Here is a 21,913-nt window from a genome sequence, read left to right on the forward strand (position 1 = left end):
CCACCCAGCCATTTTCAGTTTGCTGTTTCCCAAATAGAAATGCAAAGTGAATGGAAATACAAAGTGTGAGGTATTGTGGGCTCGCCAAGAATATATGATGCTCTTAGGTGGGCCATTTGTGACTTCCGCTAAGAGGCATCAATCCACAACTTGAGTATGAAAAAGGCTCAGAAGTCTTCTGAACTTTGTAGCACAAAGAGCAAAGATGGAATAGGAAGTGGTCCTGGCTGTCATCTCCGACAGCTGTGAATTGTATGTTGTTGCTACAGCCCATGAGTTCCATCGGAGCAGAGGTATCTCGGGTTGACAGGAGCTATTTTTCCTGGTATGTAGGTCTCCGGACATATTCTAAGAGGAAACAGTGATTGTGTTTGGCCACTGATGTCAGACTGCAGTGCATGGGGTCCAAAAGGGTATGTCTGAACAGGACATTGCCACGTTGTGGTGTTTTATTCTCAAAAAATTATGGGCAGTACAGACATTTGTCTACGAGCACAAACTTGAGGCAACTTGCAATGAGTTGAAGCTTTTGTCAACAGAAGTGTGAAAGACTAGAGAGCCTGGCTGGGTTTCCCCCAATAAAAGTCACTTCTGTAAGAAGTGGATGGCTTGCCAATTGTTCTATCGAGTTAGCGGTCAATCATTTTGCCACACGGCAAGCAATTGTTGGTAGCGGCAGCTTGAGGAATTGAAGAAGTACACTGTCTGTGCTTTTAGAAAGATTGGGTGAAAGGGCTTCAAGACTGATTTTGAGGGGCCCAGGAACTGGTAGGACTGCTGTGTAATCCTTCAAAACAGGTGTTGATTTCATGAGAATTACAAGTTACAAGGAGATTTTAAAGGATTGTATGAAGAACATGGAATAGGTGGTTGTTAATTCTTTAGTGAAGAATGTCGAATCGTCATATTTCGCCAGCATGTGATAGGCGGCAGTTTCCATGGGCCATGAATAACATGGGCTCACCCACCAATGAATCTTGGCCAGTGCGACTGCCATTCCTTGAGGCTGATGTAAGTAGAACTGCTCCTGGAGACTTGGGGAGAAGGTTGATTTAGTTCTGCAGACACATAGGCAGGAAATGCTTAAGACTGCTGTCAAGTACACTAGTATCTATTATAATTGAAAAGTGCTCATTTTCTTCCACCACTATATACACGGTTGCAAGCCTGCTCACACTTACATGAGAGTAGTCTGCCTCCCCTGCCCCAGCACTGTGTAGAACCTCTTTCCAAGTAAACATGTACAGTATTAGGCTGTACCACAGCAGTTCTGTGTATGCTTAAGCAAGAGTAAGACTCACTAAATTAATTTTCAGGAAATGTGCTTAGGATCTGGCTTTTAAGTAAGGCAGCCAGAAAACACCCTTTTTCAGCAATATCCATTATTTGGGGAATGTATAGTGCCCATAGGGTCAGGTAGGTAGCCATACTGGTCTGCAGTAGAACAGCAGGATTTGAGTCCAGTGGCACCTTAAGAGACCAACAAAAATTTCTATATATAAGCTTCTGGGAGTCAAAGCTTTTTTCTTCAGATACTATAGTATCTGAAAACAGTTTCAGGTATCTTAAGAAGGGAGCTGACTCTCAAAAGCTTATACTCTTGAAAAAAATCTTGTTGGTCTCTAAGGTGCCACTGGACTCAGATCGTGGTATAATGCCTATGTTCTCTCTTTAAAGAGTTGGGAACCCTGTTCTTGCTTGACGGGACCAAACCCCCATCCATTTTTATGCAGCTGACCTCGCCATAATAACACTCCAACTCTTCTAGGATTTTATTTCAATGGAGATTGCCGACAGCGCGTGCGCACACTTATCCTCTGTGATTTCCCTCCTTCCCGCCCGACTCGGTTCTCCCTCTCAGCTGCGGTTGCAATCGATGTGCGGGGGCTCGATGCCACCGCCTGTTCGGCGCAGCCTCCCTCGGCCCAGGCAGCTGCCGCCTCCTGCTCGGCTACCTTTGCCGGCGCAGCCACTGATCGATGCAGTCGGCCCTCCACCAGCAGCCATTTTAAGCGGAGAAAGACCAAGGCTGAAAGACGGGCTAGTGAGTATTGGGCTTTGCTTTGTCGGTTGGGTTTAAGGCCGCCTCTTGCGGGTAGCAGCCCAAAAAACTGGGCACTCCCCTTTATTCAAGAGCTGAGCTGCCCCCCCCTCCTGAGGGGTTGCCAGCTCCAGGAGGGGAAATTCCTGGAGATTTGGGGGGTGGAGCCTGAAGTGGCTTGGGTTTGGGGTGGGACTTCAGTGGGGTATAATGAGGTCGCTCCAAGGAGTCCACCCTTCTCCAAAGCAGCTATTTGCTCCAGGGGAACTGATTTCTATGGTCTGGAGATCAGTGGTAATTCCAGATCTCCAGCCACTACCTGGAGGTCGGCATCCTTCTCATGTTAATTTGGTGGGTGGGAAAGGGCTGGGGGATTCGGGGAAAGGGGCAACGGGTGAAATTTTGGAAGCAACTTGGATTCAGAGGGAGGCGCGTGGGCCATGTGGGGAGGTTAAAGGCTCTTAATAGGGAAGCTGAATTGAATGGACAGAGTCACTCATTTGTTGACATATGTAAAGTATGTCATTAAAGAAAGTCGTTTTAAGTAACGCTGCTGATCATGTGAACACAAGAGACCTGCTAAACCAGATCCAAGAAGCTAACTCGTCTGGTAATCTGGTTCCATCAGTAGCTAAAGATTTACTTTTAGGAACCCAGCAAAGATGGTATGGAAGCCAAAGCCCTCCCTGTTTGTCTTTCCAGAAAATTTTCATTTATTTATTATGAATTTATTCATAATTTATTATAAATTTATAATAAATTTATGTATTATATACCTCCTCCTTCCCCCCCAGGCTTATGTCATTCTCTCCTCCATTTTCCCCGCACAACAATCCTGTGAGGTAGGTTAGGCTGAGAGTACATGACTGACCCAAGGTTACCCAGCAAACTTTCATGGCAGAGCGGGGAGAGGAATTGACCGTGGGTCTCCCAGCTCTTTGTCTGACACAATAACTAGTACACAACACTGGATCTCTCCAATAGCTCTACCCTCTGTTAATCTGTCCTAAATACTCTTTCAGTGCTGTCAAAGTCACTGGCCATCATCATATCTTACAGTAGCAAATTCTCTATGTTAAAAATGTTCTATTCCTTTATTGGCATCCTCTTAATGGACGAAATGTTTTATGGTTGCTTCTTTTGTGTTTTTATTTTTGTAGTTGTTTTAAAAAAGTAAGTCTAATTGAACATGTTTTCATTATAATTATTTGTTGTTACATTATTATATACATTGTTGTATACATTATATTTGATGTTCTTACCTCTTGTTAACTGATTTCTTAAACTAATAATACTTTAAAGGTATAATAAAAAGATAATACATAAGTCTAAGGTGTGAAGACTATCAATGTAAAAAAATATTTAAGGTGAATAAATGTAATTGAGAGAGAGAGAGAGTTTGTAATTAGGTTTATTACTTGTATATATAGGACTGAGCTCTTTGCAGTAGAAGTGTAGAATTAAACTGGTCAGTGGATCTGTAGTTAATTAATTTTAAAATAAGCCATTTTGAATGCTTCTTTATATATACACTGTTTTACTTTATTATTCCATGCTATTCATTAACAGGCTATCAAGCTAGAACAGTTGTATACATTGATTTTGAGTGTATATGTTGCCTCACTATATTTGTATGCAATTCTTTTTTCTGTTTCAGACTGTTGGAAGACAAACTTTGCACACAATGTATAGACCAAAAGTAAGCCTGAAAGACAGGCAACAGCTTTACAAGCTCATTATTAGCCAATTGTTGTATGATGGGTACATCAACATTGCTAACGGTTTGATAAATGAGGTAAAGCCACAGTCTGTGTGTGCACCGTCTGAGCAACTGTTGCATCTTATTAAACTGGGTAAGTTGTAATACCAGGTATTTAAAACATTGTGCTTAAGATCAGCTATGTGACACTGGTGTTCTGTATTATTTACACTTTGACAGCTATTGTAGCTGGTATTTTGATAGTCATACTGTTTCTGTTTCTGGGCTTTCTGTATTATTGCTAGACACTCCAGAAATTATGCTGACCAAATAGAACCATTAAATACCCCAGACTTAAAAGAAGAGAACCTAATAAACCTTTTTCAAGTTTTCTGACATTCATCTACTTTTGCATCGTTTACTGTTTCTAAGGTTTTCAGAGGAGTTGTAGGGAGCTTTTTCTGAGACGCTTTCACTCTTCTATCTCTTTAAATGAAAACAGTCTAATGTGTGCCGATATCTTTTTTGATGGTTGTTGTGGGTTTTCCGGGCTGTATTGCCGTGGTCTTGGCATTGTAGTTCCTGACGTTTCGCCAGCAGCTGTGGCTGGCATCTTCAGAGGTGTAGCACCAAAAGACAGAGATCTCTCAGTGTCTCTCAGAGAGATCTCTGTCTTTTGGTGCTACACCTCTGAAGATGCCAGCCACAGCTGCTGGCGAAACGTCAGGAACTACAATGCCAAGACTATGGCAATACAGCCTGGAAAACCCACAACAACCATCATTCTCCGGCCATGAAAGCCTTCGACAATACATCGATATCTTTTTTCTTTGATAATATAATTCAGTGTTTACCAACTGAGTGATTTTGTTCAACTTCAGTTACTTTCGTCAGTTCTTCACTGAAGTCATTTGAAAGGCAAATACAGAATACATGATACTAATAGTGCAATCCAAAGCAGAATTACACCTTTGAAAGTCTACTGAAAGGTTTGCGTCTGCTTTGGATTGCACTGAAAATTATCTGAAAGTGAACATTTGAGCTGCAACACTTACAATTTGGCTAGAGTGGGTTATAAGAATACTGTTGAACTCAGATGTGAAGCATCTTTGGATTAACATCATAGATAACCTGTTTATGCCAGATCTCCAAAGTAGGCTTGAGAACTGCTACTGTTATCCTTCACTGATGTCTTACTTGCTCAAAGTTTGAGTCTGACTGCTTTAGGAAAATAGACTCTTTAATCTTTCTTCTTCCAGGTATGGAGAATGACGACAGTGCAGTTCAATATGCCATTGGGCGCTCTGACACAGTCGCTCCAGGCACAGGAATTGACTTAGAATTTGATGCAGATGTACAAACTATGTCCCCAGAAGCTTCTGAATACGAGACGTGTTACGTCACATCTCACAAAGGACCGTGTCGTGTAGCCACATATAGCCGAGATGGACAACTAATAGCTACAGGATCAGCTGATGCTTCAATAAAAATACTTGATACTGAAAGAATGTTGGCAAAAAGTGCTATGCCTATTGAGGTAATGGCTGAAACAGTAATACAGAAATGCTTTTATTTTTTGCTTTTATTTCACCAGGTTGAGCTTAACAGTATATAGCCCATTTCCCCACTTTCAAAAAATTTCCTGTTGTTGAGTTTTGCTTTATGTCCTGCGATGCACTTTGGCCTGTGTTGATAGTAGCCCAGATTATGTTGGGCAGTCTAAAGGCCAACAAGGGGAAAGTTCTGACTTTGATCCAGAGAAGGATAATGTGTTGAATGTGACTCTGTAAACTTTATAATGTTTATGTGCTTTACTTTTGAGAATATTCTTGAGTAAACTTTACTACAATGTTTTTGAAAAATGAGCATGCTTCAGTCAAACCAGTTCTTTAATTGACTGGCACTTAGGCATCTGATTTCTATTTCTTTGTTGTGCTGTTGCTGCCTACACATCTGTTTGGCTTTGTCCTTCATCCACAATCTCCCATATTTTGCAAGATTGAATGGGGCAGATTTTATAGGAGAACGTACAGCCATTGGACTTGTCTAAAGTTTCTTGGGAGCAACTTCCTAATTATCTTTGGGAACAATTTTGTTTAGAGCAGGGGTTTTTTTTTGATAAAGTGTCTTGCTGCAAGTGTTTACCTGGAATGCTGTCTTCAGGTACTCATATCATGCTCATTTCCTCTTTAAATAATATGGGTATGGTAACACGTTTCTTAATTTCACACTTTTCGAATGCCAAGGTGCACTCTTGATACATCAGTATTTGACACCAGCATCTTTTATGGGGATGATTTTAGTTACTTGGAGCCATCAGAAATTTCCACAGATGGAAGGGATTTCTGTCTGCAAGCATTACTTTCTTGCCATCATCGCTCCCCCCTTCCTCCCCGCTCGGCTACTCTTAAGGCTACAGCACAAGGGGGCAGTCAGTGAAAATTATCACTCTTCCATGTGCAGAAATTTTCTTTGGTATCCAAGCCAATGGATGGAGTGTCAGACTGCAGTTCAAATGCTATGTTTATTATTTATTTACTTACATTATTTATAGTCTGCCTTTCTCACTGAGGCTCAAGGCAGAATATATAGTATAAGTCAATATGAACATTGGCTGGGACATTCAATTAACAATATAATAGGGTAGCAGAACTTTGAAAATAAGCAGAAATCTAATACAGAGCTGAAAGAAAAAAATACTGAAACAAAACAGTCCTTTTGCCATAATGACTAAAGATAACCTTCACATTCAGAGGCAGCAAACATCTGAAAAACAGTGCTAGAAGGCAACATTCAGTGAGTCATTGGCTTCTGCGCCCTGTTTGCTGGCACTCCAGGGCAACTGGTAGACCAGTATGTGAAACAGAATACTGGACAAGATGGATCACTGATTTCATCCTCAATGGCTCCTCTTATGCTAGCAAAATCACAGATTCACAAATTTTGAAATGTTGAAAACAGGTAGCTGTCACTATTACAAATTGGTTGCTGGGGAAAGCATAGGGAAGCACAAAATGACTGCCATGGAGGCTGGTCTAATCAGAAAATGTTGGGAAGTTCCAAATCGAGCATTCTCCCCCCAGATGGAGGCAGCTGTTTCTGAATGCATGTTCCAAGTAGACACAGAACAGTATTGACTGCACCAGTAAGATGCAAGAAAGGCAGGAATAGCTCTTTGCTTTGAGGGATAAGGAAATAGGCACCAACAAGCATGCTGGTGGAACGCTATGGCAACCACTACATTGTGGAACACTGCTGTAAGGCATGCAGTAGGAGAATCTCGGCTACCTTGTTACCGTGCCCTTGGTAGAGCAGTAGCATCTCAAGAGGGTATTATATGGGTGGGAACAAAAATGCCAGATCAACTCATCCAAAATTGGGTGCACACTGCACAGCTATCTTACATGCAGTACAAGCCTATGCATGTTTACTCAAAACTCTTACAACTTCAATTCCTAGTTGAAGAATAGATAGTTAATTTCCTTAGAAAAGTCTGTGAGAATGTACCAGAAAGTTCCTGAAGCTCTCCAAAAGGGCTGTATAACCTATGTTGAAAAGATACTCAGTCCATAGAACCTGCTGAGCCACTGTGGCCTCCAGGGAGATAACTCCATTCAGATCAATGTGTAATACAGGGTATTCAGAGTATGTTTTAGTCCTTGCACCTAAATTTGTGGTTCTAGCATTGTGAATTGTTTTTCAGGTCATGATGAATGAAACTGCACAGCAAAACATGGAAAACCACCCAGTTATTAGAACTCTTTATGATCACGTGGATGAGGTGACGTGTTTAGCTTTCCACCCTACTGAACAGATCCTTGCTTCTGGATCGAGGGATTACACACTTAAATTGTTCGATTACTCAAAACCATCTGCTAAAAGAGCCTTCAAATATATCCAGGTTAGACACTTGTACTATAATTTTATACAGTAGTATAGAAATAACCAGCTTTCATTTTAAAATGCTTGTTTTCGAAGACCTGTTTATTTTATTGACTTATCTATGCAAGTGTTCGCAGAATCAACACCATCCTGATTCAAGAAACCTCAGTTCCGTAGTTTCCTAACTAAAAGAACATTAACTTGCATCTCTGTTTTTACAACTATGAACTGCTTAAGTTTTCAGTTACCTAAAGGCCAAACATAGACATGATGCGAAATTTCATGTGTGCCCCCCCCCCCCCCACACACACACCCTGGACCCAAACTTAAAATTCAATCTCCAACACTAGAATCAAGAATAGCTGGGAAAGGGGTTGCTTAATTCTATCCCATCCAACATTTATTTGCTCTGATTCACCCCCCACCTCCTGAATGTTTTCCCATTCCTGGAGAGAAGATACTTATTTAAGAAATTGACATACCACCCTCCAGGGAGTTGGTCATGTCTGGGAAATTGGGTCTTCTGACATGCATGTCCTGCCCTGAAGACCTAGGTCAATCATAGATGTTCGTGGACCTTGATGATCAATGTCTCTTAATCTCTTTCCCCCCTAAAACTAACGAGTTAGTTATTACCAATTTCTTAGAAGCATGACTCTTTTAGTGAGAGCTTGGGTATAGAAATGTACAAAATGGGATGTATTAGGCAAAGGTGGCATACCTTTTTAATTAGCTTCCTTCTCTTCGAAATTTATTCTTGTGCCATAATAGTCTCTCTTTGTGCATTCCCTGTTATCACACTGCTTGATAACAGGTTTGCAGAAACTATGTCTTCTCTGTTCTGTTACGACAGCCGAAGCCTTCTGTTGCAGGTTGGATATGATTTAAATCACTAGTCAGAAAGACTTAATTTAAATCATGGTTTCCTACATAAAATTTTGTTCTTGCTAGCTGTTACAGCCTTATACATATTCACAACTCAGATGCAGCTTTCATTTTTAAAAGGTACACATGATACATTTTTACGTAGTGATCTATTTGAAACTTTCAGGTTCCCTTTACAGCTATATCAGAAAATGAATAATAGTTATTTACCAAAGGAGTGTGCATGTGTGAGTGCCCTCAAGTCATAGCTGACTTATGGTGACCCCTGGCGGGGTTTTCATGGCAAGAGACTAACAGAGATGGTTTGCCATTGCTTGTCTCTGCAACCCTAGTCCTCATTGTCCCATAGTCCTCCCATCCAATTACTAACCAAGGCTGACCCTGCTTAGCTTCTGAGATCTGACGAGATCAGGCTCACCTGGGCTATGCAGGTCAGGACATTTACCAAAGGTAGTTGAAGCTTTTCTGTCTGCCCCAGCTTTGAGAAGTACTTGGGTGGCTTAGCCAGGTGCTGTGGACCCATGCTCCTTCCCTCTGCTAGAAAGCTGATACAGCTGCCACTGCACCACCCCACACACTGGATATCTGATCAAGCCATTGCTGATGACTGTGCTCCCCCCTTCCAGACAGCTGATTTAGGTACTGAACACCTGCTACCTTGGTTGCTAACTTCTCCTTCTGCCTCAGCCGATCCTGGACCCTCTCTAGTCCATTGAGTGGTAGGAAAGATGATGAAAAGCCCCATCATACAAATAAGGGCAGTCACTAGTCCTGCTTTCTCAATGGGCCTATTTTCCTGAAAGGCATGGCAACAAGCTCCAGGGGGGTCCCGCTGGCACAATATCGGGGACCACTAACCTAAATAATCTTTATGGGAGCATCTGGGACAGCATGAAATTAGGCCCCTAAAAATGAATTAATTGCTGAAGCTATTGAAACTTCTTAGATCTGGAATAGTAGTAATAGTATGGTGCCTATTTTAATGTTGATTGCCTATTTTTCAACTAAACAGGAAGCAGAAATGCTGCGTTCTATCTCTTTCCATCCTTCTGGAGACTTCATACTTGTTGGTACCCAGCATCCTACCTTGCGACTATATGACGTTAATACTTTCCAGTGTTTTGTATCTTGCAACCCTCAAGATCAGCACACTGATGCCATATGCTCAGTTAATTACAATGCAAGTGCTAACATGTATGTCACGGGCAGCAAAGATGGATGCATCAAACTATGGGACGGTGTTTCAAATCGCTGTATCACTACTTTTGAGAAAGCGCATGATGGAGCTGAAGTTTGTTCTGCCATTTTCTCCAAAAACTCCAAATATATTCTATCAAGTGGAAAAGACTCTGTAGCTAAACTATGGGAGATATCCACAGGGAGAACGCTGGTCAAATATACAGGTGGGTAGAAGCTAACCTGAACAAAAAGAGTTCTTGGAATGATCCAGGTAATGCAGTCTTTTTCTCTCATACAGACTTATCTGTTATCGCACAGGTTGTTGCGTCTAGCTGTGTTAATATTTCCTTTTGATACTTGTGGGAATTTTTTTGCTTCGCATCCTAAGTCTAGTTGCTTGTGAACTGAGAATTTTTAATTTCATTTTCTCAAATCTGGATGCTTATTTGAGGAGGGGATGAGCCAATCTGTAAACTAGTTTGTAAGCAGTCCTGTTGTCTAGAGCGGAATAGTATTTTCATTGGGTACAATACTGTCATGCAACTTGGGAGACTTGGGTTATATGTCTGCCTTGTGTCTCCAGTCACTATCATTAGATTAGTCTCCTCATTTTATAAGATGGGAATAAGGGTCTGTCTTCTGAGATTGTCGTAAGAAAAATTGTAAAACTTGAAAGGGCTCTCTGTAAGGTCTTCAAAAGCAGGAAAAAATCCAGATGCTTTTCTTTTATCCATGAGCAATAACTTCATGAAGAATAATAGCTCTAGTAAGTAAATGATGTCTTCTAGTAGATGTAAGGGGGGCGGAATCTAAGGTATGGTCTGCAGTTTTGCCCAGCAGCATACCTTTGACTCTTGCATAACTCTTTCTTAGATCAGGAGACATTCCTTGGAGGGTTACGCAGTGATCTGCATCCCGCCAATATTAGTTGGTACAAAAATAGCGTTGCTCATTTGGTTATATCACTAGGTCTGAAGAAGCAACATCAAAGCATAATTGTTTGGTATGCTATCTCTTCCCTTCCAGTGTCAGATACTGCTGCAGTGAGATAGAGCTCCAAAAAACCTAAACTCTTTGAATTTCCTTTTCTAAAAGAATTTGACTGTCTACCTTGTAATTTAAGACATCAGTGTATGTGTTAGACCAGCAGGGTGCAGCGAAATCTTAGCTTATTGAAATATCTCTTGTTGCTGGAGGAAACTGTTGGTCGCACATGAAGCTGCCTTACCATTGGTCCATCATGGTTATTACTATCTACTCACACTGGCAGTGGCTCTCCAGAATCTCAGCAGAGGTGTTTCACCTTATCCTTTTAACTGGAAATGTCAGAGATTGAACCTGGGACCTTCTACATGCCAAGCAGTCTTTTCCACTGAGCCACAGCCACTCTCCAGAGGTCATTCATATACGCATATTGCAGTTTCCCTTTGAGAAAATAGCTTGATTTTTAAATATTCTTAGCCTTTGTATTGTGTCTTTAAATAAACACATGCCTGCTAAGCTACTTTACCTGATGCATGGTTAGATGTCTAATTGAGAACATGCTTTCTATTGCCCTCATATATAATGGGTTGGATACAGCCCAATTTTTTGTTAAATCTCCTTCCATTCTCCTTGTATCTGTAGCCCCCTGTCCTGTGTGTCTTTTATCTATGCAGGCACGATGCTCAACAGCATAGCCTTAGTGGTCAAAGTGGTGGTTGGGGGGGGGAACCCTTCTCTCTTTTTCACCAGCAGAAAACGTGGTTGAATCCAACCTAGAAAGCAGCAAATATTTTGGTTCACTTGAATGGCGTATGTTTGAAATGAAAAGGCAGAATGTATTATTAATGTCTTGGGTTGGATCCATAGTTCTACGAGAACAGAATTTTCTCACCCCCTGCGTTGGCCAACTGTGCCTCCAAACTGCTGTCCCCAAAATATTACCCCAGTTAAAATTCCCAGCCCTTTGCTGGCAGATGCTGGGACATTTGCACGGGGGGTGGGGCGTGCGTGCCTGGGGAAGGTAGAGCTTCTGAAGGAAGTAATGTTGCTTCTAAGTGATGCTTGAGGAATTTCCTCAGTTTCTTATATTCAGAGGAGTTAGCCGTGTTTGTCTGTAGTAGCAAAATAGAAAAGAGTCCAGTAGCTCCTTTAAGACTAACCAACTTTACTGTAGCATAAGCTTTCAAGAACCACATTTCTCTTCATCTGACGAAGATGGACTTAGTTTGAGTTTGACCTTTAAAGTGCCGTAAGTTTGTTATACTACCCAGTGTATTTCTGTATATAGTGGGTGATAGCCATTCATGTTACTAACAATCTGTCGATGTAATCAGTTAATCTTTTTGGACTCTGGTTCTATTTAATACCTAACTTCTGAGAGAGCAACCTGCAAAGAAGAAAGGATTCGTCAGTTGAGTTTAATTTAAGCCTTAATTTAAATTTGTACAACTGAAGCTACATGAATTTTTGATACTCCTCAAAGCAAATATTTTAAAGTGATGTAATTAGTGCCTCGCTTCATCCCATCCAAAGGTGTATTAATTACCCAGGCTGATTCTTCCTTAATATACACCAAAATGGAATTAACTTACGGAGTTTACTACTACAGAGTTGTGATAATGTGTCCAAGAGTTTAGATGGTTTTAAAAGGAGATTAATGAAGAATAGATCCATAAACAGTGATTAGAACTGATAGGTAAACAGAAGTTCCACGTCCAGAGGCAGTATGTCTCTGAACTGGATACCTGAGGCCAGATGGAGGAGGGCTCTTTCGATCATGCGTTGCTGGGAAGTTTCTCTAAAGTATCTAAGTAGTCACTGTGGAAACCATAATACTGAATTAAATTGACATTTGGTTTGATCCAGTAGAATGTGGAAGATGTATAATTTTAAGAATCCTATTTTGTGGGGCGGGAATATATAAAAGTATTTATATATTTGTTGGTTTGCAACTTCTAGTTGTATCCTAGCCTCCTGGGTTTCCATATAAATCTATGGATCAACCCCTGCTGTAAAAACTTAGATAAAATATATCTTGTCATAGTTACAAGAAAAAGAGATCAACTAATTATGCTTATGAGAACAGTTCTTCTAAACCATCAAGACGTTAAGATCTACACAGCAATACTTTTCATTGTGCTCTGTAAGCTAGCAAGGCCTGAATGTGATTTCTGAAAAGTTGACAAAGTTCTGCTTCCGAACTGTCGATGGAATGATGATTCCAGTGGGAGTGTCACACCTGCTTTATCTGCTTCACTTGTATAACAGCCGCATAAGTTCAGAAATATTCAGTCCCAACCTAGGCATGTTTACAAACAAGTAAGTTCTACTTACTTTGCTTGGGTTCTTCTTAATAAGTATACATAGGATTGCCTTAGCTTCACTGGGGTAATGTTTATACCAGAGTTTCTCCAACCATAGTTCCATCGAACCCCAGAGTCCTTAAGTATTCCCCACAAGTACCATGAGTTTTTTCAATCAGGCACTTCACTTTCCTCAAGTCATAATTATTTGAACCACATTTGTGTTTTGGAAATTAGTAATTGTTAAATTATTTCAAGTTTTTTACTTTGAAGGGTAGAGGAGGGGCTTGGGAGTTCAGCAGGAGATCATGACATGTTAAAGGGGTAACACTCTCGACCAAAAAGTGTTGAAAAACCATCCCTTATACAAAGCTATGTGCTTTTGTTTAAATTTTTAGTTCCTACTGTGCTTTGTAATGCTGGTTGATGGCACAGTTTGACTAGGCTTTCTCGCTGTTCCTTCCCAACTTATAATAACTGTATCCTCTCCAGTAACAAGTGCTAAAACATCTATAATAATAAAATAGGTGAAAGAGTTACACCTATTATGTATCGGTTTTCAAGTTTCCACTTACTAGAACTGAAACTGGTTTGTTATCACACATTTTATCCTTCTAGAAAATACGGAGGCCAGCTGAAACTTTCAGAAAACTAAAAGTTCAACTTTGATATTGCACTGTCTCAAAAGGTGATGATTAGAGGACAGTCTATTGTTAGTTAATTTTATTACTATGAATAGGCTTTCTTTGAAATCTCATTCTGAGAATAAATCCCTTTTATATCATTCAAAATATATTGAGGTTTGAAATAATTCACTGTACCATGCTAGGAACAAAGATACTTTAAAATCTAGGTTTAGAAGAGAATCAGTGTGATATGACTGCAGCCTAAAAAAGTATTTGCCCTCTTGGGGGATCAAAGTAACTTTAACCCCTTTCCAAGAAGGTGACAACTGAATGGTTGAAATATATTTGTTCATTTCCTCAGCCAATGGGTCTGCTATGATCCCAGTAAACAATCTGTCATTTTTATGAAAGTCTATTAGGATTCAGTGTTTTACTACTCTTAAGTTGTTTAATGGTCTTCCTTACTTCCTGTACTGTAACTAGTTGGTTCATCCTATTCCTTTCCTCATCTGAAATTTTAGGAATCTGGACGTTAGAAAGAAAGGCATCAACCTCTTTTTCTTGGGGTGAGTCAGACCTATATAATTGTGAATAATATTTAACCAGTTCTGACAAAATTAGATTGATTTCCATTTCTGTCCCATCCCAGTGTGAGGTCTTGGGGCAGTTTACAGTTTTTTATGTAAAGAAACAAGAATAACTGATTCTAAAAAATATATAAAACACCACCCTACTCCTGCTTAACATTGTTTTATGAAAGGCAAGCCAAACAGTTTGCCATGAGCTAGATGAAACTGGCAGTCGCTCAAGTTAGTTCTGTATAGGGTAGATTTTAGTAGTTTAGCCTTGAGATTACTAATATGTGATAATTGTTAGTTCTTGACTAGATAGGGAAGGAGTGTCTTAAGGCTATAAATCTGCCCCCTAGTGATACATAGGTTAAATTTTCAGGTTCATAAGGGCAGTCTGAGTGCTGTACACAGGTGAAAAACTCAATTGGCAGAGGGTGCAGAAAATGGTATCCAATCACAACTGGAATTGGAGGGCAACTATTTGCTCAACAAGCTTTCAAAAAGGAATTATTAAAAGTCTATCCAGCTACATCCAACAGTCTTTTTTTTTTTTTGCGCAGAAGACAAGCCATTATAGGCTTAAAGCTAACATTCTCTCTGAATGAGGCAGTGATTACTCTTAACTAGTAAGAACCCTACTTCTCCCAGCAGTTTTGACCAATCAGTATAGGTGTGAGTCTGGCTGGATAATTATTGCTCCGATTACATAGTCTGTTTTGGTGGGAGTGAAACTGAATCATTGCTTTGTATTGACTTTGCTTTTGAAATGGCAGCTACTAGTTTGAATGGAATTCAAGCAAAAAAAAAAAATTCTAGAATGTGTTGGCAAACTTATCAGGCATTATAGATGGATCCATTTCAGATGAGGCAGAGCCCATGTTCAGTCATTCACTACTATGAATAGTTTCATACAACACTTTGTATATGTGATAGCAGCCAAGAAAAATGAATTACTTGCCAGTGCTACAGGTTTTAACAAATTTGTATGTCATAACTGGTCAGCTTTGGCGCAAGTCAAGTGCCATGCATGTTCTAATCCTAGGCCACTTTGGTGCAATTGTCTTGATGGCTGATATCAATCTGCTATTTCATCAATAGAGTAAGCTGGCCAAGTCAGTGGGAAAAATGCTCCAAATAGTTTTGGAATTCCATAGATTCCGTCAAATCCATGGGCACACCAATCTAATTGTCCCGCTACCCCAATAGAAACATAGGAGGGCAGAGAGCTCTGCCTCCTGATTTTACCATGACTCGTTTTTTTAAAAAAACATAATGATTAACACACTTTATCATTTGATTGGAACTGATGTACACAGTCTCCCCTTTTTTCTCTAGTATCCTTCACACGTTTTAACTGAATAATTTCTTTCCAACTATTTTTAAAACTTTGCTATGAAAGCAGCATTTCCCCTCAAAGCTAAGAAAGTAGACAAAATAACAGATGTTTATATTCACCTCTGAAGATCTAATTTTGTAGTAACTGGGTATTAGATCCAGCTATGGAATGTTCATTTAAATACCAGGATGGCTGATCTGGAATCACCTAATTCCAGCTGTGTTATAAGGGAAACTGCTGGGTTGGGGAGACCTGGCTACAGACCCCTTCTTCATCATGCTGCTCATGGAGTGGTCTTGGGAAAGCTGCGATCTTTCAGCCAAACCTGCCTTACTGAGTTGTGAGGAGAAACAGAATAGGCATTGACGAAAGGAGGAAATACGAACATTAATAATTCCAACTTGATGGTAACATAAGCTCCAGAAATTATGGCCTGTTTACAATCAAGTACACTGCTTTGATTACTGATTGGGGGGGAGCATTAATTGATTGGTAGGACCAAATATGCTTGAGACCACCAAATATGCATTTCTTTAGGATCTAATTAGCCAGTTTAAAGTATGAAGTCTGTATTGAAAATGATAGCAAAACATTTTACATCTTGTGACCTAACTCACTTGAAATAAGTAACGCCATTGAAGTTCTTTCTTTTTCTTCCCCGGCATTCAATACAGTCCAAAGGCAAATCTATTTATTATAGAAAGGAAAATACCCGCAATGTTAGCAGCATTAATTCTAGCCTCCTTTTGTGCAAAGAAACGTTGGTAAAAACAAAATTCAGATTATCTTGCTAGAATTACAATTTTACTGTAGTTAGAATTTACAAGGCAAAGCTTCCTTTTCCTAACCTCAAGTCTTTTTGAAATATTTATCATTAGTTGTGAGCCCATTTCTATTCACTCATTCAAACCTCCTTTTCTGACTCCTGCATTCCTGAAATCTGCTCTTTGGTCTCTATCCTGTCTGTGTAGGGACCACCGTGGAAGATAACTCACCAAATTTTGGTCAGGCATATAGTGTTCTTTTCCAGGTTCAAGCTCAGAGGAAACTGGTTCTGCCAGCTGTCAGCAGAAACTGGCTGTAGTTGGTACTGATTGGCCTTCACTTAATAGCATCACAAATCTACCTCAGGCTATGATATCACACATCTGCCCTGCTCTTCCCAGAGCAGTTTTTTAGACTTTAAAGATCTGATTATGTTGTGGAGGACAATGAGATACTGAATGAACTTTTAAATGCATAGATGTAGTAGTGGCATTTCCAGAAGTTTAAAACAATGGGTAGGGTAGACCCGTATCAAGCATAGGCTATGGGGCAAAATTGATAAAGGAAATTAGCCTTCAGTTTGGGGACAACTACATTTGTTGTTTGCACTGTGAAGGTGGGCGAAAAGCTGATTTACCCTGTAACAGAAGAAATGCGTCGCTTTAGGTATTATACACCCCCTTAGGGGTATTCTTGGCTTTCTTTCAAAATGTGTCACTATCATTTGTCTGACTTCCTTTTAACCTTTCAGTTACTCCTTCATTTTTAGAACTACTTTTAGTATAAATTTATTCTCAAACTTTTTTTTCCATATTCTGTAACTTGTTCAATAACTGAGGTTTGGCCTACAGTATTTTTTTGGATAGCAAAATAATTTTGAATGTTTATATATTTTCATATATAATAAACCAGGGATATCATATCAATATATTTTAAAATATTTAATTTGCAGGTGGAGGGCTGTTCACTATAAAAGTAATAAACTGGAATAAATAAATTAATTTCAGCGGTACCTCTCATTCCTCCCTCATTCAGCTATGTCAACAATAACAGCCCCATTTTCCTCCTCTCGTTTCAAACACTGTCCCTTTTCAATGGTGCTAGAAAGGGCAGTGCAATAAGTACTGTTCCCCAACTTGTATTTTGGGTGTAGAAAGGATTACTTGGCACTTTTTTGTTATGTGTAGATCACTACCTGTGAAAGACACAGACTCTTGTACCTTAGTGCTTTCACAAGGTTGATGGGGCAGTTAGGATGGTCTTCATTCGGGGATGTATGAATCTTAATTGGATTTGAGAACTCTCTCCAGCTGTTACCACTGGCTGCTCTGTCAGTGGCTGCTCTGTCAGTAACCTTGTCAGTGTCTGGAATGAGGCTGACCTTGGCCATTTCCATACACATTGAATAATGCTCTTTCAATGCACTTTAGCAATCCTTTGGAAGTGGATTTTTTGTTCCACACATGCAAAAGCAGTTACAAATGTTCACTAAAGCGTATTGAAAGTGGATTATCCAACGTGTGTGGAAGCAGCTCTTGAATGTTGACACAGTACCTTACTGGTATCCTGGTGCATGAGCACTGAAACATAGAATAACTTCAGTACAAGTGGCGAAAGACTTGCGGCAAATCTGACAGAACTTGGCAGAAAAGCCATTTGAATGATGGTGGTAAAGATGACACTTCTGCCACCATGTTTCCGTGTGACATCTTTCCATAGATGTGCTCTCATTGGTATAATGGGTGCTAGACTCTCCCACTTCAAGACTGAGTCAGCCTGCTGTGATACCTTTTGTGCCGTGTTTTTTGTCACAGTTGCTTGCATTGGTTTCAGCTGATCTATCACTCTTGCAAGGTATGGTATGAAGCTCATGAAACACTGTATAGTCTAGGTTCTTATCCAGTACACCTGATGAAAGGCTGTATGCTAATCTAAATTGTTAAATAGGACTATCAGCTCACCACCCAAAAGACCCCTCTACTTATACCTTTAACAAGGACTTGATCTGTAGAGATCAGCAGGAGGAGCTTTTAGGAATGAATATGAACACCTATGGATGTCTTCAAATCAAATTGCCGTTAAGATTTCAAGGGCTGACAAAAAAGTTGACAATCTGTTGTAAGAACTTCATTACAAAGAGATAACAAAGTAGATTCTCAACATGAAATCTTTTTTTAAAGTTCTTGAATGGTATTGCCAACCTTGACACTTACTGGCCATTCCTATACTTTGCCTTTTTATGGAAGACAATTGAACAGACAGTTGCATCATAACTCTGGGCTTTCTGGGTTGAATGTGAGGTAAATTATTTTCAGTTTTCTGTGTAGCTTCCATCCTGGGTACAGGACCAAGACTGCCTTCATAGTCCTGGTAGACAATTTGCGTTGATCCTGTTGGATCTCTCAGCAGCCTTTAATAGTACTAACTACTAATCAAATCTTGTTGGATCTTGTGTGGAGCTAGGTAGATGTAAATAACCCTGTTGAGTTCATTTGCTTGTGGCCAAAAATTTTGAAGAGAGGCATGTGTAGGCCAATACTGTAGAGAGACAAATTATAGATTGCCTAGCTTTCATTCTATGTAACTTTTTACTAATAACTATATGAGGCTGTTGAGAGAGAGTTCCATATTGAATTGAATGAGGGGTCAACAGTATGTTGATAGCACCTAACTTTATTTTGACTGTCCATGGAACATTAATATTGACACAGAGACAATGTCTCATGCTTGTGGTTAATTGGATGAGGAAGCTGGAATGCCGAAGTTCAAATGAGGTGAATGCGATAATGATTGTTGATCTGTGATTGATGATCCCTGGGTTATGGAGAAAGGGAAAGTACCCATGGGTTTATTGGGCCTGTCCTCTTTTCATCAGTGAACAGTTAGAAGCAGGGAGAGTCTTGGATTTGGTTTTGGTCCTGGACACATTAAGTGCACGTCGAGACCAAGAGAGCGTAGTATCACTTGGCATTTGGTCCATCAGCCACTTTAGTTGGAAGTCGATCACCTAGCATTCATACTACTATAACCTTTCGAGTTGATTAGCTGTACATGGATTACCCCTTCAAGAGCATTCAGAAGGTTTAGTTAGTACAGAATGCAGCAGCTTGCCTCCTTTAAGTTATGGTGGAGTAAAACTTAAGACATTGGGTACTGAGCAACTGCACTAACTATCTGTTAGCTTCTGGGTTATAATTTGAAATATTGGTGAGGACCTTTTTGAAGTCCTAAATGTCTTAAGTCCTATGCATGCATATTGAGAAGCCAACCTATCCGCATGCTCTTAGTTACCTTTAATTTGGAGCAGAGTATCTCCTGTGATGGACCCTGAGCTTTATCTGTGCAGGAGTTGGAAGGGCTTTCCTTTGTCCTAGCTGACTTTATCTGATGAGCATGCTGATGATGATTAGGGGAAACTTATTCTGCTGGTTTTATTGGAATCTGATACTTAGCAGAGTAAGACTTGCTAGGATATGATGAAGCATGAAACTCCTCTTTGCTTTGTAGTTGTTTTAACAGTGTTATGTCTGTTGCTGCATCTGCAGGAGCTGGTTTAAGTGGACGTCAGGTTCATAGGACTCAGGCAGTCTTCAACCACACAGAAGACTATGTGCTTCTTCCTGACGAAAGGACCATCAGCCTCTGCTGCTGGGACTCGAGAACAGCTGAACGGAGGAATCTTCTTTCCTTGGGGCATAACAGTATAGTTCGCTGTATCGTCCACTCCCCTACCAATCCTGGCTTCATGACATGCAGTGATGACTACAGAGCTCGGTTTTGGTACCGAAGGTCAACCACGGACTAGAGCTATATTTATGAAATAGCAGCCTGGATTTTATTCCTTTTTTTCTATTAAACTTGTTCTCTGTTTTGTTTTTTGTTTTTAATATGGCTGAATTTAAACAGTTTGGACTAATTTTTCTCAACAAACAAGAAATGGAAAAAAAGCCTTATTAGAAGGATAGTTTCAAAGTTGAGTCCGTATGTTGAAAACAGCTAAGCAGGTTTTTGTGGTCTACCTACGCTGGCTTTAAAAGCAAGGCTGCACTCAACATTTGCTAGCCAGGCTGGGTCTTCTGTTTTTAAGAAGCCTTCGCCTCCTTTGCTTTGATTTACCCAGTTAACTGCCATTTTGTATCTTTTTATTCATTTTTTCATCCTTTGTCCCTTCTCGTCACCTAGCCATGAAATAGATTTTTGTGCCATTCTTCTGGGCTTTTTAAAAATGGCTATTTTTCAGATAATGTAGACAAATTTAACTGAAAGTTCTCTTATTAAATCTTGATTTTGAAATGGTGTGTGTTAATTTTCTGCCATTTATTTATTTATTTACTTCATTTATCCCCCACCTCTCTCCTCAAGGAGGGTGCCCAAAGCTTCTTACATCGTTCTCGTATGCTCCACTTTGTCCTCAAAAGAACTTCGTGAGATAGGTTAGTCTGCAAGTGTGTGACAGGCCCAAGGTCACCCAGTAAAGATTCCACGAAAGGGTGGGCATTCGAACCTGGAATCTCCCAGATCCTAGTTAAAAAAAATTGTTGGGTTTTTTTATATGGAACAATCTTCTTTTAGAAAATCTCTTCAGTGACAGGGAGGAAACAGCCTGGTGGTGCTTCCTAATAAGGATTTTTTGATGTACATTCTGAGGGGAAAGGCTCACAAGAGGATTGCTATCAGATACTGTGTTTTGGATCAGTTTTACATTTTGCCCAGATATTCTTGCATTGCTTTTAAATGTAACTTGCCTTTTTGTTTCAGGCTCTCATAAATTGAGTGGATGCCCCTAAGAAAGTTATATTTAGTCTTAACTAAAGAAAAAGATAAGATGCCAAGTTACTGAAAAGAATTAAATGTGGGGCTTTTGGGCAAACAGCTGGATATCCACTTCCCCCTAAATAGCATGGAAGTTCTGAGTTCCAGGGATAGATAAATGATTTCCCGCTTTCCTCATCTGAACTTCCACAGTCTAGCACAGCAATTGCCCTGTAGCAGTAGTAGTATGCTTCAGAAAAGCCCAGAAGGCATCACTTTTGAATTGGCAGAGAGTACGCATTGAGAAACAGGTGCCTCCCATCATAAGAGGAAACTTGGCTTGGAACCTCCGAGGCCCTGTGGTTGGCCATGCCCCCTATCTTGACAGCCATTTAATTGTGGTGCCCACTACCTGTTCTCAAAATCCAAAAGTGTCAGTCTAAGCTATAAGAAATAGTTATTTTGTTTGGTAGCAGAGTTACTTAAAAGTGTTTCCCCTTATATACAAAACAGTAAAGAGTCCAGTAGCACCTTTAAGACTAACCAACTTTATTGTAGCATAAGCTTTCGAGAGCCACAGCTCTCTTCATCAGATTGCATCTGATGAAGAGAGCTGTGGCTCTCGAAAGCTTACTCTGCAATAAAGTTGGTTAGTCTTAAAGGTGCTGCTGGACTCTACTGTTTTGCTACTACAGACTAACACGGCTAACTCCTCTGGATCCCCTACATACAGTAACTAATCCTCAGGCAATCAAATTGTAGAAAGAACTTAGTTTATTGAGGTAGATTCCATTCTTGGCATTATCTTCGGAGTAGAAACAGAGTCATAGTCTAAAGAGTCACTTTCCCTATAAATACCATGGTCAGATAGTCTGGCAGTGAGGCTGCC

General features: G+C 40.1%; 1 protein-coding gene across 2 annotated transcripts; it reads left to right on the forward strand.

Moving 5' to 3' along the window:
* Nucleotides 1–323: 323 nt before the first annotated feature.
* CSTF1 (cleavage stimulation factor subunit 1) lies at nucleotides 324–20,565 on the forward strand. Of its 2 annotated transcripts, XM_054981539.1 has the most exons (8): nucleotides 328–1,011; nucleotides 1,862–2,044; nucleotides 3,699–3,894; nucleotides 5,000–5,277; nucleotides 7,444–7,641; nucleotides 9,520–9,910; nucleotides 14,121–14,165; nucleotides 19,818–20,565. In XM_054981539.1, the coding sequence occupies exons 1-8, from the start codon at nucleotides 892–894 to the stop codon at nucleotides 20,075–20,077; spliced, it is 1,671 nt and encodes a 556-aa protein (XP_054837514.1). In that variant the 5' UTR covers nucleotides 328–891; the 3' UTR covers nucleotides 20,078–20,565. The 2 variants fall into 2 exon arrangements, with proteins under 2 accessions (XP_054837515.1, XP_054837514.1); XM_054981540.1 differs by lacking the exon at nucleotides 14,121–14,165 and having other exon boundaries at nucleotides 324–1,011.
* The last annotated feature ends 1,348 nt before the right edge of the window (nucleotides 20,566–21,913 follow it).

Source organism: Eublepharis macularius, chromosome 5 (assembly GCF_028583425.1).
Source record: "Eublepharis macularius isolate TG4126 chromosome 5, MPM_Emac_v1.0, whole genome shotgun sequence".
Taxonomy (NCBI): Eukaryota; Metazoa; Chordata; class Lepidosauria; order Squamata; family Eublepharidae; genus Eublepharis; species Eublepharis macularius.